This window comes from Chanos chanos, chromosome 8 (assembly GCF_902362185.1).
Source record: "Chanos chanos chromosome 8, fChaCha1.1, whole genome shotgun sequence".
NCBI classification, from domain to species: domain Eukaryota; kingdom Metazoa; phylum Chordata; class Actinopteri; order Gonorynchiformes; family Chanidae; genus Chanos; species Chanos chanos.
Genome location: NC_044502.1, coordinates 30,916,455 through 30,933,687, shown reverse-complemented (window position 1 = coordinate 30,933,687; position 17,233 = coordinate 30,916,455). Strand labels below are relative to the sequence as shown.

Here is a 17,233-nt window from a genome sequence, read left to right as displayed (position 1 = left end):
TGTAAAAGGAACTCAATAACTACATATCCTTTCAATTTAACCCGTTATAATAACTATCGAAATATTTCAAAGGTGGAATGAATTTCTAGCGTGGTCAAGTTCAACAGTCAGACGGTCGCTCGTTACATGGCTACAACACGAGGGTTTCCATCTGTGATCGTTCTAATCAAGTGCACAGCAGCGATCGTATTTCTACTCATTGGTAGCTGTGTACAGTTTAATATATAAAGCTATACTTAGTGTTTTCATAAAATATTATTTTAGACAAAACAGCGGTCTCGTACCTGACGTAACCACGTTGCTGTTACCTACTGGAATGTGTTTGGTGCGAGACAAATTGTACGGAGCCAAAACCTATTTGAGTTGGGCACGTGAAGTTCGCTAACCAATGAAATTTGAGCTGATATTTACAAGTTCGACGACTGCGGATGGCTAGCTGACTTTAGTCGCTGAGAATTTACGTGGCCTTGGTTAAGGTGTGTAATACAATTCAGAGGTGAAGCATCAGTGATAATGAAACATGAAGACGAAGACTCTTTGGGCATTTAAATGAGTGTAACGAAAGTCCCATTTGGCAAGCGTTTCGATAACCGCAAACTAACTGCACGTCAAGAGTTTGACTCTCACTACGGCGAATCTAAAATTTGGATGAAGAATGTAGAGTTGTCTGTTCTTCACGGTAAGGATTTGTGCAAAATTAATTTACTGTTGCTCTCACTGTAGCGTATTGTGTCTCAAGTTGGTCACGGTCACTCTCACAGTAATAAGTCACATTTGGCATTTGTTCCTACAACAAATACACGGTAGACTATTGTTTGTTTGTTTTGTTTTGTTTTGTATTTTACCGTGATGCAAATCTCCTAGCTAATCAGGTGTTATCGCCAGCCGTCTTGAAATAGGAGTATAGGTAGAATAGCCGCCGACATTTCAACCACCACCGTAAACGGTTAAAACAGACTGCTCTTTGTTTTCTATAACACAGTTATACATGTCGTTTAATTTGACTACGTGTCTGAAGCAAGCAAAGTAGATGTTTCTGTCGAGGTGCATTCCAGCGCAGTTCGCAAATCTTCTTGTGAAGTGACGTTTATCTCACCAGCCCATTCATTTTACTAAGGTTCTGTGCAGGAAGAGTTGCTGAAACTTGGGCCTTCTGAACTTGCGGTTGCGGTGAGAGGGCCTTTGGAACACATGTACACCCTTAGTTAACCTGTTGCTTGACGTTTGACAGTTCATCAGCTATTGTAGCTGTTATCTTGCCAACTGCGCGTAGTTACTTAGCAGGACAAAGAAGTAGTGCTGTGCAGTACTAGCTCTTTGGACCAATAAAAATCTAGAAAGTGTGCACATTACAAAAGCGAATTCGAGATGGTTTTTGTAGAGAACCACATGCATCTGAAGATGCATTCTGCAGCTATTCCCCTTGTTCTACTTTGTAGCGTGAGGTCGGTTTTGTCTCTGTAACCACTTTTGAAAACACACGCTCTCTCACACCTTTGTGTAGCTTAATTGTACATTGAAATCTAAGGCCTTTTTGTAACATGTTGTGTACATGACATGCACGTGAAAAAGTGTCTCGCGTGACAACCGTTTTAAGCAAATCATTCTCACTGCTACTTTGTTTTTCACATCTTCGTTACAGAGATTTCTAGCAAGTTGGCGTTCTAAATCTTTCGCATAAAACCGTCATCAGGATTTGCAATAATAAAGATGAAGTTGTTCGTGAATTCAAAAAACATTTGTATTTGTATACTGTATATGTATTTGAACCTGGTCTGAATCTGTTGCCTAAGTATGGCCTTAACTATAGCCTATATGTGTCTTCCTCTCTATTCACTTCCCTGTTGGTGTCCAGTTTTCACAAGACAGAAAGTGAAGTTTTGCTGAAATCTTTAAATCTGAGAACAAAGCCAATTTGCATAGCAGGCCACCCTAGCTATCTAAATGATATTAAAATAGTGAGTGGCAGCTGGTAATTAAGAGCTTTATAGACACATAAGTAATACTGTTATGCTACTAGAAATTGTAGTTACTTTAACTATATGGAGCAAGGGTAAGGGTGTTTAGCGCTGGTGAATGTGCCATTATAAATGCTTTTTCATTTGTGCGTTTATTAGAGATTCGGTATGATATTTTTAAAATAATTATAATAGTAGCAGTGATTGCATGGAGAACTGTCTTTGTAGAAGTTTTCAAGTCCACAATTTTTGCACACATACTGTGAAAATGACAGGGGGAAGTACCATTTTCCCTGCTAAGTTTTTACATATGGCACCCAGATGTAGATTTCCTGCTCACATGCTCAGAGAGAGAGTGAAACCTCATCAAGTAACTCAGCAAATGTGCTAGGGACTGTTCCTTGTGCATTTTGCTATGATGTTGCCCTGAACAGCACTGAAATATATATAACTTCTATACAATTGTATATACATCTATGTATAACTTCTGATAACAGATATCATTAAAAATGCACACATGCAATAGGCCTAACACTGTATAATGAGAACACTGTGTAATACCATCTCTGATAATGCAAGTGTGTTGTAAATTAATTAAGGGTGGTAAGGTATTACTTTAAATAGTTTTTGAAAACAATTGTAAAACACCAAACTTTTCTCTCTTTTCAGAGGCAATGGACCTCAGTGAGGGACAAAGGCTTGACACGACAAGCCTTTATTCTACAGTTAAGCCCCAAGCTCAAGCCTGAAGGAGGAACATAAACCTATTTTGTCACTCTTTTGTCTCTTCCCCATACCCTGCCTTTGCTCCAATTACCTTGCATTCCTTCCCTCCCCCATTTTTAACTCAAATCCCACATTCCATCTCTTTGGTCTGGCTTAATCACTTTTCTCTGCTCATATCTTTTCCTTTGTTTATCTTCTGGTGACCCACCTTATTACTTCCTTTCTGTTTTCCTCATCATTTTCGCCCTCATTTTTCGCCTCTGTCCCCTCTCTCTTCCTTACCCATCCAGTTACATAGCATTTGAATCTGTTGAGTCAAACTTCACAGCTTAGTAACCATGAGGAAACAGACACATGGCGTTCTGTTGGCCTGTGTGGTCATCAGCTCCATTACTGTGTTCTATCTGGGCCTTAGTGCAATGGAATGCCCAAGCAACCAATCAGGAATCTCCTCTCAGAGTGCCTGGGCATCTCATCCATACGCCAACAGGAACTCGAGTGATGCTCTGCTACTCCCTGTGGAGTACAATGAGGATACCCCATTCATTTTCGTTGGAGGAGTCCCACGCAGTGGCACGACTCTGATGCGAGCCATGTTGGATGCCCACCCTTATGTCCGCTGCGGAGAGGAGACCCGCGTCATCCCTCGTCTGCTGGCCATGCGCGCGACCTGGAGCCGCTCAGCGCGTGAGAAGGTCCGTCTGGACGAGGCTGGAGTCACGGATGAGGTCTTAGACTCAGCCATTCGCGCCTTTCTGCTGGAGATCATCGTCGGCCACGGTGAACCTGCCCCACGTCTCTGCAACAAGGACCCCTTTGCTCTAAAGTCTCTGTCCTACCTCGCCCGGCTCTTCCCCAGAGCCAAGTTTGTCCTGATGCTCCGTGATGGCAGGGCCACGGTGCATTCCATGATCTCACGGAAGGTCACCATCACTGGGTTTGACCTGACCAGCTACAAGGACTGTCTGGCCAAGTGGAACCGGGCGGTGGAGATGATGTACGATCAGTGTCTGTTGGCAGAGAAGGGCAGCTGTCTGCCTGTTTACTACGAGCAGCTGGTCCTGTACCCAGAGAGAGTGATGCGACAGCTGCTACAGTTTCTCGGATTGCCATGGAATTCTGCTGTACTTCATCATGAAGAGCTCATCGGCAAAGCTGGTGGTATCTCACTATCAAAGTGAGTAACGTTTTTCTTACACACAACCGCGATTCACACTATTCTTTTTTTTGCTGGGGAGGCATTTTAGCTGTACATATGATATTTATAATTCTGAAGGAAGCCCTAAAGAAAAGAGCGGTTGTTTTTTCCCTCAGCGCAAGCAATGGTCTTGGTTTATTCTTAGGAAAAATAACTGAATGTCTGTTTTGCATAGTAGAGGTAATATTTCCATATGCAAATATACAACCATCATTGCTGCTGGTTCAGAGACATACCCTCCTCCACACAATATCCTTTTTCACACCTTTACCCTGACCTTTCCAAATAGAATGGCTTAACAATGAAAATCTGCGCTCAGGAACAAGCTATAAATTTATCTCTGCGAAATTTGGTGAAGTTTCAGAGTAGGTTAACCTGGTATCAGTGCTTGGACAGATTACCTTGAGCAGGTAATAAGAGACATTAAAAAATGAATGTAAACCTGTTACAGTGATGTCAGTATCCCTGTGCGAGGAATCAAAAGGGAGATTTTACTCCACTTTACAACAGAGCAAAGGTGGCTTTTTTATGTGAATGGGTGTGTGTGTGTGTGTGTGTGAGAGAGAGAGAGGGGTAAAAACTTGGCATGGTGGAATGATTGAAGCTTTAGAAGACTCAAAAGCAGGCTTGTCTCCTTCAGATTAACCTGTCAACGAGGTTCATTCATATAAACATTTCCCCCTCTTCCTCCCTGAGGAGCCTGCATACCTTTGGTTCAGTGTACAAACTCCCAGTTTAGTGTTTGATCTCCCAATGTAGCATTTGATCTGTGTGTGTGGTGTTGACAGCTCTTGTTGACAAAATTAGATCTGAGAAACATGTCCTCAATTCTGCAAGAAAGAAGAGCTACACAGAGGTGAATAAGATGCAATGAAGGGCTCATAATTTTGGAAGAGGTGATGATTCTAAAAAGGGGTTACATGGGTGATAAAAAGAAAACACTACAGTCCTTAAAAAAACAGTGGACAATTGCATCAGTGTATAAGCTAAACAAATACTCCTTTATCATTTGTTATCATTATAAAAATAAATTTGAGATTGTGTATGTGGAGGGTGGATATATTTTTAGTACTGAAGTCAGGGAAATTCAGTTGGAATGCACACATTCATAGCCCCCCACCCCCACCCCAACCCACCAAACACACACACAAAAAACAGGGACACATAGTTTACATAGTGATTGTAAAAAAAAGTTTAAGAGGGAAGATGAGAGCTCAGTTTGGTTCTGTATTTTTCATTGTGACCCAAAACGCTTGTCTTCAGCAAGCAACAACTTAAAATGTATTTAAACCTATATCGAGTTTGAAACTATTTTCTGCGTTGTCAGTGAGTTTACATATGACTCATTTTTTGAAATGTCAACTGGTGGAAATGCACAAAGACCGACCACTTGCAAATTCTGAGTTTTCTTTGGTATGTGTAATATTGATGATACTGATCTCATTTAACCCTGTAGCAAGCAGACAGAAGTGTTCTCCTTCATCGCTGATCTTTAAAGATGCTGATACTTGATTAAGTCTCCCCAGGCTGCATGTTGACGTACTTCAAAATGTCAACCACAGATCAGGGGCGCTGGAAGGGGGGGGGCGAATGGGGGACATTTGGCTCTCAGAATATCTGTTAATCAACACCATCCACGTTATGCCTAAAAACGGAGAGAAAAGTTAACCTTTGCAGCTGTAAGCTAACTCGTTTCTAATGTACAATCTCGTTTATTTGCAGGTAGATATATTTCTATGTTTGGGTCGGGGAGGTCACCTGCCTTTCTTTAGTTGATCCATATAAGCTCTGGACAAGAATAAGCAGAAATTTGTTCTCGCTTGTAAGCGAGGGAGCTCATAGCCAGCCCAATCCACATTTTTTAGGATTAATGTTTTGATTAATGATGTCACTCTGTACTATGGGTAGGAATCACAGACTAACTCACGATACGATACTATCATGATACATTGCCCACAATAACGACGGTATCATGATACAGTGATTCTGCGATACTATACATTGCAAGACAATCATCTACAATACATCACGATATCTGTGTAACTGAAGAAGGAAATTTACCCCTAAAAAGGCAAAAGTAGGAATTATGCATTTATTCACTGCATTGCTATGTCAGTTTCACAGAATTTGACAACTAAGATGAAACAATATACAACAAAGTGCATAGAGTCTTAGCTGAGTGGGTGTTTTCTCCACGACGAGATCAGGAAGATGACGGACAAGGTGGCTATGCATGTTTGTTGTGTTGCCCATGTACTTTACTTTCACGAGACAGGTCTTGCGGATTGCGTAGTTTTTATAAATTTTGTTTGTCCCATCAGTGATGTAAAAGCCAAAGTGGGCTCAGACTTTCGACTTGAAAGATGATGGTGCTCTGATTTGCTTTCCCCGCTGTCCGTGCTATCTGCCATTTTCCCCCTGTGAGTTTCTTCTCCTCCACCGCAAGTTTACCTTCATTCATTTGATAAGCGCCATCACAAGGAGTCATGAAGCAGTGACTCTGGTAAGTCAAATCGGCGGGGGAATCCCTTTAGAGCGTTTGCATGTTTAGCGCCAGCGTGTCAATAACATATCGCAACAGGAAGTAATACGATATATTCCCATATCGATAGTTTGTCCCACTGCAAGGTACGTAACGTGATAATGTTTAAGAAGAAGGGTGAAGCTTACGCTGGCTATGCGACGTATTTTGTTGATTTGGGAGGTCGCATGTTGGCGATCGCACTTGGATACCAGGGATGACAAACAGTCAAGAGTTGTCATAACCTAACCTATAACCTAATTCCATCTAAAGTAGACTACCCCAACGTCTTGAAAATACGTTCCTGTCCCGCTGGTACTTTGAAGGCTCCAGCTCTCCAGATCTGGTGTCTGTGACAGTTGTGATTGTATCAAAATAGAAGCTGTGAAGTTTCAATGTACACGCTATGATATCCTGGTAATGCCACTGCCTTTAGCCTTTCTGTTTCTGTCTGAAACTGTGGGGAAAAATGGTGCATTTAGCTGCCAGAATTAAAATTTCCCCTGGTGGAGGTCTGGCTTTATCCCGTGTTCTCGCCCCCCCATCCCCCCACCCCCTTCAAAAGTTGTTCTGACGCCACTGCCACAGGTGTTGCTAAATTTTGGTCCATTGAGAGAACGTATCAGAAATGTGATGATGTCGGATTAATTTACTTAAAGGGATAGAAATTAGGATTGTTAGTCAATTATGAGGTCTCAGTCTTTTTTCCAAATTAGTTTGACTTCTTAGATGAACGAGAGTCAGTTTTAGCAGTTTCAGCAATACATTACGTCAGACTAATCCTATTCAAGGCCCAGTACATGGATGAAGACTCTTATAAGAGTAATAAGAGTACCCCATTAGATTATGTAATTGCATTTGTTGAAATTATGAAAGGCAAAAACTGATCCTGAATCAGCACTTCTGCTCTCGAGAAAGTTTAGATATTCAGCCCTTGATTTCTAAGTTTAAATGTGAATCTTACTTTAATCAAGACTTAATATTAATATTGAAGTAATCATTGAAAACGTAAGACTAACAGATCCTCCACTTCATGCTTGCACACACGTGCATTGACTTATTCATGATTGTGTGCTTTGTGTGGTAAAGCTTACTTTGTCTCATCTCATCTCTCATCTCTATCCCTGTTTAGAGTGGAACGATCAACTGACCAAGTGGTAAATCCAGTGAACACAGAAGCCCTGTCTAAATGGGTGGGTAAGATCCCTGATGACGTGATGAAGGACATGGCTCATGTTGCCCCGATGCTCAGCCGACTGGGATACGACCCACAGGCTAACCCCCCAGACTATAGCAAGCTCAAACCAGTATCTGCAGCCACCACCAAACGGGTTCAGCCAAGTTTGAAGACAAATGGACAGACTGAAAATGACGCTGATGGGTAATAGTTGGTATGCTCTTGGTGGTAGATGAGCACATCAGTTCACACTTCCTATAAACACACACACAAAAAAAAGCTTTGTTAGCCTCAGAAAGAACAGTGTTCTGAACAGGATGTTGTTTGTGTTCATCTGTTATCTTGACACATCAGTTAATCGTACCTCTGTAATCTTTCTCTGAACATTTTTGCAGTGTTTCCCGCACATGTAGAGAGAGTTTCAGTAATGCTGGGTAGTCTTTGTATGTCTGTGTGAAAGAGAAAATGAAAACAGAAACAGACACTTTTTTTGTGCGGTATCAGATAAGAAGCTGAAAGTGCTCATTGCAACAGAAAACATGAAGTGCAAAAAAAAAAACCCCACAAAAAAACCAGGAGAGTGGAAAGTTCAAAGATTGAACCTCCTCTCATGCCCTGTTAACTTTAGATGATGCAACAGCAATGCATTATTGTCATAGGAGATGAAAATAAGAAAACAGCAACCAAGCTGTACCTGTTACTCATTTTTATAATACTGCTGAACTGTTAAATGTCAAATTACATTACATCCCTACAGTCAGCCATGTGGTGTCCAAGTCTGGTTAAAAATCAGAGTCATCAAAGCAGACTTTAGCCCTTGGATTGGACGGGGACAGTTCTCCACACCAGTTCCCCGAGTGGCTAAATCACAAATCTTTCTTCAAGTTGCCCGCCCAAGGGTTATTCAGCAAGCACTTTGCAAACAGCCATATATGTGCTCATGTGCATGTGCATTTGCATGTGTATGAGAAAGAGCAAGAATGTAATCTGGTTTGAACATCAGCACATCATGCTTCATGTTTAATTGGGACTCAGATGCTGAGTTTTGGTGTCTTTGATGAGAGATCTTGCTGACACTTTTATTGGACACATTCCCCTACTGTGTTCAGCCACTCACAAACTCTCAAACTGTGACTAAGCATTCTCTCAGGTGGGCTCCAGTTGCCAGAGATACGGCAGGTGGGACCGCCAGGTACATAAGACAGGATGCTTACAACATTCGTTGGTTAAAATTCATTTCTTGCCTTGATTTAAGAGGCTAAATATTTATTATTAAAGTAAGTTTATTTTTATGATTCATGGCTCATTTTGTCTGCATATGACATTGAACAATGTTTAATAGTTATTGTTCTATAGTAAAATGGTATCAGTGATGAATCAAGAAGCGTTTTTGGAAGTATTGATTTTTTTTTTTTTTTTTTCTATTTCATTGACTCTGGAGATATTAAAGTATCTACAGATACTATGTCTTGGAAAACAGTATAGTGCTTCAAAAATCTTGTCCTTTTAAATTGGTTGGTGTCCTCTTTGTCTCTAGGTCTTATTCCACCTGCAGAAAATTCATTTTAAAAAATGAATGTGTTTTGGGGTCCCCTGACCACCTTGCACATAAGAATTCCTGCCATCCTCAGTTACAGAAACAGTTTGACGCCGAAAAAGTTTTATTCTGTGATGAGTGTGTGTAGTACAATGGACAGACCACTTGGAATTTTGTTTCTGAAAGACTAAAAGACTGAGTGGGGATCAGTTCTGCATCTGTTTGGGGGCAAAGTGTGTTATGGAATGAGGGCATTCAGAGAGTAGCAGCCAAACTGCCCATGACTAGATTGTCCAAAGGGCTAAATCCCAATTGGATTAAGATTTTAAAAAAATGCAGTCTCAGTTTTAATGTGCATACTCTGGTCTGATGGAGAGGTGAGGTGTCCATTAAATACCGACATACTCGTGAGTTAAAATGTCACTGTACATAAGTAGAGACATCCCTTCTGTGAGCTACTGGAAAGGAATGGTGTGGTCTTCCTTGTTGGGATGGGTATGGTTGAGTTGACAGCCCGTGAGAGGTTGCACTCTCAGGTCTTGAACCACTGCAGTTAGAATAACCCTGCCGTATCAGAAGACACATTATAGCATAAGTTCATATAGTATGAAACATTAGCACTGACAAGTGTTTGCATTAATCTTCAGAAATACTTCACTCCATCTGGCTGTGGAAAAGTGAAACAGGTTGAGCACTGTCAGTCAAAATGTTTGATCTCTAGTTAGAATGATCCTCTCTTAAAAGAGAGTACACACATGCATGCACATACTGGAGTAAGCACTCAGTAATGCTTAGGTTTTAGTCTGCATTATACTGAGATTATTAAATCTCAAACTCAAAGACACTGCTTCACATGATGTATAACATAGAATAATGTATGCTGTTATAAGCATGGCTTTTTTTAATTCAACTTAAAATTTTGGTCTGGGGCTATTGTTAAACTGACATGTAAAAGATTTTCAAAGTATCTTTCCTGCTCTGTTCAATATAATCAATGTTTCTCACTGTGTCCCAGTTTTCAAAATTTCCACTCATCAAGTCCAAGGTCAGGAAAAATCTGAAAAGATGAGTTTTCATCTTTTGGAAAGTAGGGATGGACTCAGCAGCCTCCACATCCATGTTACAAAGATTGTTACAACATTTTTGAGCAAGAAATCAGAACTATTGAGTTGGAGGAATCAGATCCAGAGACGTGTAGTAATGGCAGAGTGAGGCACCCAGAGGAGGCTGAGTGGAGTGACTTGGCTGGTGTGCAAGCCATAAATTTGAGGTTACAGGAAACCAGTGGAGCATATGAAAGGGACAAATTCTACAAATGTTGTAATGTGTGTATCTAAAGGATTGTGTGGTCAATGTGATGTGTATGGTTGGAGATATTTGACTGTCCAGTTTTTATCAGAAGGAGATGTTTTTGTGTTATTGACAGTGATACAAAGGTCCTGAAGTGAACAATTCTTGTATAGGCCTTGGTAAGTCATGCAGAGATGTGAGAAGAAGCTTGAATATAATGTTTAGAATGTTGTGAAGATACCATACACATATCCACTCGCACAGTACAGACACACAACTTCAGACACACACCTTCTGGAGCACTCGCTTGGTAGCCATTGAGGAATACCCATGGCGTTGAAATTGACACGGTCTGCACAGTAATCCTTCCATCAAAACTTACACACAGTAATAAGAAACAACTACACCATAGAGACATTCCCAAACTGCTTGCCATCCTAAACAACGTTCCACATGCATAAATCCACAGACATAAAACAAATTGCAGTACTATTCCGTAACTGCGCCATAGGACACATTCAACAATTCGCAAACATACAGACATACTGCATGTATACACCAAACTCACTTGAAGCTACTCTTCACTTCCTCGGTGTACTCCTCTTGCCACTCAGTACAAGTAAGAATCCTCTCTTCTCTATACCACCACTCATTCAAATTACTTATATTCTGAACAACCAGTATTCACAAATAAATTATTTCTGCACCTGTTAGCAATACTATAACTTTTGAAAACGTCTTACTGTTACAGGGTTACCCTGTTACTCATGCTTTTATTGTTTAATTCATCTCCTCATCCCCATATCCATCATTTATATTTTCCAGTACCAGTCAGGTCTAACAAAAATCTCATGGACTAACACTGCAAACAAGTAGATACAGTAGAGGACATCTCAGTTGTCTTTAGCGCATGCATTAGCAGGGTTATAGACAAATGCAAAATTTAATGCACCAACCGTAGGCATAGACTACTCTGGTGTGTGTAAAAGTTGACATTTTCAGCACAAGTGAAACTACATAGAGGAACTTCGTTTCAGTTGATCAGATAACATACCGAATTCTGAACTTCCTCATGTAATTCAACACTGAGAATGTAAACTATATGTTTTTGTGTATAGCTGTTTACGTCGCTTGTTTTCTCTCAGTGTTGAGCAGCCAGGGAAAGAGACCCGTGATTTTTGAAAACTGCCGTGATGTGCCAACGTAAACCAGTAAAGAGGGATGAAAGAGAATTGACCCCGACGTGATTTGAACACGCAACCTTCTGATCTGGAGTCAGACGCGCTACCGTTGCGCCACGAGGTCTGGGAACAGAACCATGCGTGTAGAACTACATACTCTGGTGCACGTAACATAATGTCTTTGAATGGACTCGCAAGTCCAACGCATTCAGTTTTTGCTATCTGGACAAAACTGAACGCATTGTGATTGTATATAAACGCGGTGATGACTAGCATTACTATAAACATGAAATGTCAAAAATTTTCACCGAGAATAACCAATGGGTCCCCAAAGCTATTAGAAATGTGTCGATTTCTTTTTTTCTGTTCTTTTTAAAGTCGAGGATCGACAGGTCAAGCAGCCGTTGCGTGCTAGCCATCCTTGAAACCATTCTCGCAATATGACTTAAAGTTTGGAAACGAGCTCACGAACGTGAACCTAGAAGACTTCATCCATTTGAAAGGCATCAAAGCAGGACACGAAGATATTACGAAAATGTTGTATCTCTGAATGACATGAGGGTTATCAGCATAGTATCAATATTGTCTTTGATGTATCTCCATTATAGTGTGGACCGGGGTTTAAGAAATCATTTGGGAAGTTTACGGGTGATGCTCGAAGTGAAGTTCCCTGAGCTCTACTTTGGATATGTAAAGAAAATTTTTACTTTTTCTGCTGTGATACTGTTACATACAGCAATTACAGCAGAGCAACACTACGCTATAGTAACGTACAAATGTTGCTTAAAAATCAGTGTTATGCTCACTATTTCGACAATGAGCACCATTTTATTTGAATTTACCTGTGGTTTATCTCAAATGCTTGAAATCTTGCTTTTTTCTTAAAAAGAACTGACATAAAATGTTCATATTTCAAATAATGAAAAATGTGCGATCCGATCATAAAACTGATGCTTATTGATATTTTATGGAGTACTGGATATTAGAAACGACATGCAATTCATTTCGAACAAAATATTAATAGCCTATTTATTTAACCTCAGGTCCAGAATACAATCACATTGTGATAGCTAATTACAGTTGTGGGGGGAACATCAAAGGGTAAAAATGTACATTAAAGGGCAAAACTTGCTCACTGAAACCTCTCAATAGCGTTAGGTAGTATCCTCCACGTATGTAATTACTCTTGACACTGAAATAATCATCATGTTTTAGAGTGTGAGAGGCATCCTGAAACACGGTGCCCTAGTTGCATGATAGCTCAACTGAGAGATATTGAGATAAAACTTTTTTCAAACGCGGGATACGTCTACAACTGTAGAGTACTTTATCTTTAATGTGTCTCTGTGAAACACCTATTCAAACAACGCTCTCCAGGAAGAACTCACAACCACCCACGCATACTGTGGGAGTGAACCTAACATAACAGTGTCGAGTAGTTTCAAATTCGTCTCTACAACCTCGACCACCGGCGAGACTAAATCGGGTAAACATATATATTTTTTCATAGTCTGCATATTTTGTGTTTTTATCTAATTATGTTTTAATATAGCGTCTCGTTCTCATCGCAGCTGATGATGACAGCTGTCAGGTGCTTAGTCAGACAGTTATCCACAGACTTGACAATGGTGATTGCACGTTTTTACATAGACCATCTAGACCTTTTGAAGTCATAAAGTCATAAAGTTGTATTACTTACTAAAATGATTTGGAGAGAAACTTAAGAAAAATAGTTACAGAGTAATAAAACGTGTTTTTTTTTAAAAAAAAACAATGGTACTGTCACAGACGTTTTGCACCGCGTCTGTTCACAAGTGATTGCACTGCAGAAGAGACATGTAATTTACAATTCAAATAATAAATGTTGTTTCACAGCTTTTGCATGCCAGGTGAAAATAACAACTTAACGCTTTGTGACTATCACATGATCAGGAATGTGGTTCTTTGCCCTTTAATTTCTCAGGCAACTATAGTTTTAAACAAACTACACGAGTCCTTGCATCACTACAGAACAGTAAAACACGTCGCTTTTGAAGCAGTTTACTCATAACACAGTGCTATGCGATGCTTTCATAAAGAAATGCTTCTGTTCGTAGAAAAATCAGCAGGTAAACATTATCAAGTATCATTAGTTACTTCTTCATCTTTTTCTTCTTCCTCTTCGTGTGTGTATATGGTTTACTTTTTGCAAAACTTATAGGGACCACAGCGTCCTCGCGGGTTCATTAATATCTAGAAAAAAACTGATGAGACCTTTTTCTGTCACATACCATCGCAGTTATTTATAAAGAAAGATATACCTATTTAAAACTAAAAATTTAAAAAGTGTCTTAGTTATATCTGGACATATTCATTTTTATCTTTAATTACAACGGTATGAAGACAATGGAAGGTCTTCAGTAGTATATAAGGGCGTTTTCACACCAAGTTCGTTTGGAGCGTTCGTTTCGAACCCTCGAGCGTTTCCACCCCAAGTTCGGTTCATTTGGGCATATGTTAACTCAGTGAGCAATCGCACTAGGGTTCGGATTAAAACAAGCTGGCCAAGACCACTTGTAGGCTACAGGCTGGTCTCGGTGCTCTTCCAAGCGCACTCTGGAGCGGCTCCTTTCCAGTGACAAATGCAAGGTATGCATTATTTAAAGCGCGCCTTCTCCTATAGAGTCTCGAAGCAGCGGATCTCCGAACGAAATGCATCAACACATCATATTCGAAACGAAGTCTAGATTCATGTTCAAAAGCCATTCCTTCTCCAAAGCCATGTGCAACAGCAAGGATTCGTTTGTGGTGGTAACGTGATCCAACCTCGATCCGACCCAACTACCAAGTGTGCTCCGTAAGTTTGAGCTAAACTGCACGTCTTCTTTGCAAAGTTTGAAGCAGTATAGTATTTTCAAGACGTTTCCTTGAAGTACATTCGGCATTCCGCTGGTATAGTTTTGCCTTGTATATTGCCCAGATAAATACCGCAGTTATGACCAAATGCCAACTCTGCTGTTGTAGTGATGCATTTTGGTGCGCTTGGATTTTTCTCTGTCTGAAAAGAAACCGAACCAAGGCAAAACACTCCAAGTTTACAGACTCACCCACTGATTCGGACCAGAGCAAATTAACCATAGCTGTGAAAATGCCTTAACAGTCACTAAGAAACCAAAAAAGTGTCAGCGCATGCGCTGTACACCGCTGGCCTGAAACTGCTGGTGTGATACTGCTGTTCAGTGTAAAACTGCAGCTCTGCAGTGCAGACAGATATTAGGAGAAGAGGGAGGAGAGAGGTCTGGGCCGCATATGGCCTAATTCTTTTAGCAGTGTGTACGCCAACTGACATCCTCTACGTAAGCAGAAGAACATACTCATTCGTGCACCTATTGCGTCATGTAAAAGAGCAACAACATGCAACAACAACCACAATATCAACAGGCAAAATGGATTCTTGTGGATGGAGTAGGCACAAAGCACACTGTCTGATTTCTGTCTGGGCTGAAGAGTCAGTACAATGGAAACTGGAAGAATCATATCACAATCAGGCAGTTGATGAAGAGATTTTGGAGAAGATGCAGGGGAATGGTTACAGTCGATCATGGCAGCAATGCCAACGTAAAATCAAACACCTCAAGAATGCTTTCAGAAAAGCCAAGGACTCAAACAACAAGTCTGGTAGGGACAGGATAAGCTGTCCCTTTCACGAGGAATTGGATAGAGTGCTAGTAGTCCAACCATCATTCTGTCCCAGTGAAGGTAACATGTTGGACTTCGAGCTCTATTACAGCCAAGAGGAGCCTCTTTTCAACTCCACAATGGATGCCATTGCAGATGCAGCAGTTATGTTGAGCTACACTATGCCTGCTGAAACCCAGGGCGATGACAGCCATAGTGACGGTATGTACCTAGTTTGAGAAATGAATTTGAATTGTATTAAAATGTATTCAACATTCTGACCCCAGTCCTACATGAATGTGATTGTTCTCAAACTACCCTTTACGTTAGCAGTTGAGATTGCCTGCACAACATGTATATGTACATGTATAAGTACATATATACATGTATATGTATACTGTATACCTCATGTGCTAGCTATGTATATGCATATAACAGTAGTAGTATCTAAAATATGTATGTGTATAATTTGTGTCTCGGTTTATAGGTTTAGTCTGCTTTTGTCAGTTTCACTGAGTAGTAGGTGCAGCATTGTCTTCTTCCATCCAACAAGAGCTGGCTGTGATGTCTTATTTTTACTCGTTTGTGTTTGTAGATACTACTGAACCAGATGCATCTTCATTATCATCATCCCATTCATCCGCCGCATCATCATCATCATCATCATCATCATCATCATCATCATGAGAGCGACCGTCTACTTCCAGCAGTGGCCAAACCAGACAGAAGAAGTCTAAGTTTGAAACAACACTGGAGGCCTTCTCCAAAGCCATGTGCAACAGCAAGGACAGAGATGCTTTTGCAGATGGAACAAGCACAGCATGCCCATGAGGAGAAATTGTTTGGGATGATGATACAGTCAATTGCATCTCTTGCCTGAACCATGACTTTTGCCCAATGCCCTCCTGGGCACGTGCCCTCTTACCCCGCTACCAGCTTATGCCACCACCAGCATCTGTGTCAGTCTGTGAACCTCCAATTTCTCGTGTGTCCTAAATTGAAAAAGTAAAAAAACAATCACAAAAACAATAATTAGATTTCTCTGCAGTTAATGCATAGGACAAATACAAATAAACAAGCAGGCCATCTGTAGAACATTATAAGATTATGCCTCACTGGTGGGAAAAGGTTGTCACTCTCAGCTAGATCGAACAGTGTGGAGTTTCGTAGCACTCTTGCATCGTGCACATTGCCAGCCAATCAAACGTTGATGTTGGCGAATCTGTTGATGGAAAAGAAAAAGGAAACAGATTAGCTTTAATGACCTGCTTTGATTCCATGAGGCAGTCAAGCAGACTACCATCACAGTCTGACGTAACGGATACTTGTTTATAGGGGTTATGGGGCATAACTGTTTGTAGTCTGGGGAAGCTCTTTGACTCAACTCTGAAAGACTCCAACCGCCATTCAAAAGTCCAATAAAGACCTTTGAGCCTGGTTCACCAAGGTTGACAAGTCAGGCCTGCCTGGCAGATTCAAAGCCTGGATCTATCAACACTCCGTCCTGCCCCGCGTCCCATGGCCTCTGCTGGTTTATGCGCTGCCATTGACTTCAGTTCAGTCCCTTGAAAGGAAGATCAGTGGCTTTCTCTGCAAGTGGCTCGGTCTTCCCCACAGCCTCAACAGTACAGCACCAGTAACACCTTGCAGCTCCCATTCAGTGACCTCACCGAAGAGTTTATGGTGGCATGAACATGAGAAGCCCCACAGCACAGGGACCAGAAGAGAACAGGGAGGAAATGGACGGCGGAGAAAGCAGTGGAGGTGACAGAATCACACCTAAGGCAAAAGACACTGATGGATACCATGGCAACTGGCAGAGTGGGCTCGGGATTCTTCCCAAAGTCCCAGGTTGGCAAGGCCCAGGGCAAGGAAGGACACCATCATACCCAGGAAGAGGTCCGAGCAGGCGTGGAGCAAGTGAGCAGGACGGTGGGTCTGAAGCAGCAGGGAGTGTGGTCGAGGTGGGAGAGTATATTGCAGTGCAG

The 17,233-nt window shown here is 41.1% G+C and overlaps 1 protein-coding gene and 1 non-coding gene across 2 annotated transcripts; one reads left to right on the top strand and one right to left on the bottom strand.

Moving 5' to 3' along the window:
* Positions 1 to 2,940: 2,940 nt before the first annotated feature.
* tpst1l (tyrosylprotein sulfotransferase 1, like) lies at positions 2,941 to 7,899 on the top strand. Its single transcript, XM_030781988.1, has 2 exons — positions 2,941 to 3,861; positions 7,536 to 7,899. The coding sequence occupies exons 1-2, from the start codon at positions 3,023 to 3,025 to the stop codon at positions 7,786 to 7,788; spliced, it is 1,092 nt and encodes a 363-aa protein (XP_030637848.1). The 5' UTR covers positions 2,941 to 3,022; the 3' UTR covers positions 7,789 to 7,899.
* Positions 7,900 to 11,640: 3,741 nt separating this feature from the next.
* Positions 11,641 to 11,712, bottom strand: trnaw-cca (transfer RNA tryptophan (anticodon CCA)). The gene has a single exon. It is a non-coding gene; the product is annotated as a tRNA-Trp (tRNA).
* Positions 11,713 to 17,233: the final 5,521 nt, after the last annotated feature.

Coding starts and splice junctions, on each gene's coding strand:
- tpst1l (XM_030781988.1), top strand. CDS start 3,023: ATGAGGAAACAGACACATGGCGTTCTGTTGGCCTGTGTGGTCATCAGC. Junction 3,862..7,535: donor GGTGGTATCTCACTATCAAA/GTGAGTAACGTT, acceptor ATCCCTGTTTAG/AGTGGAACGATCAACTGACC.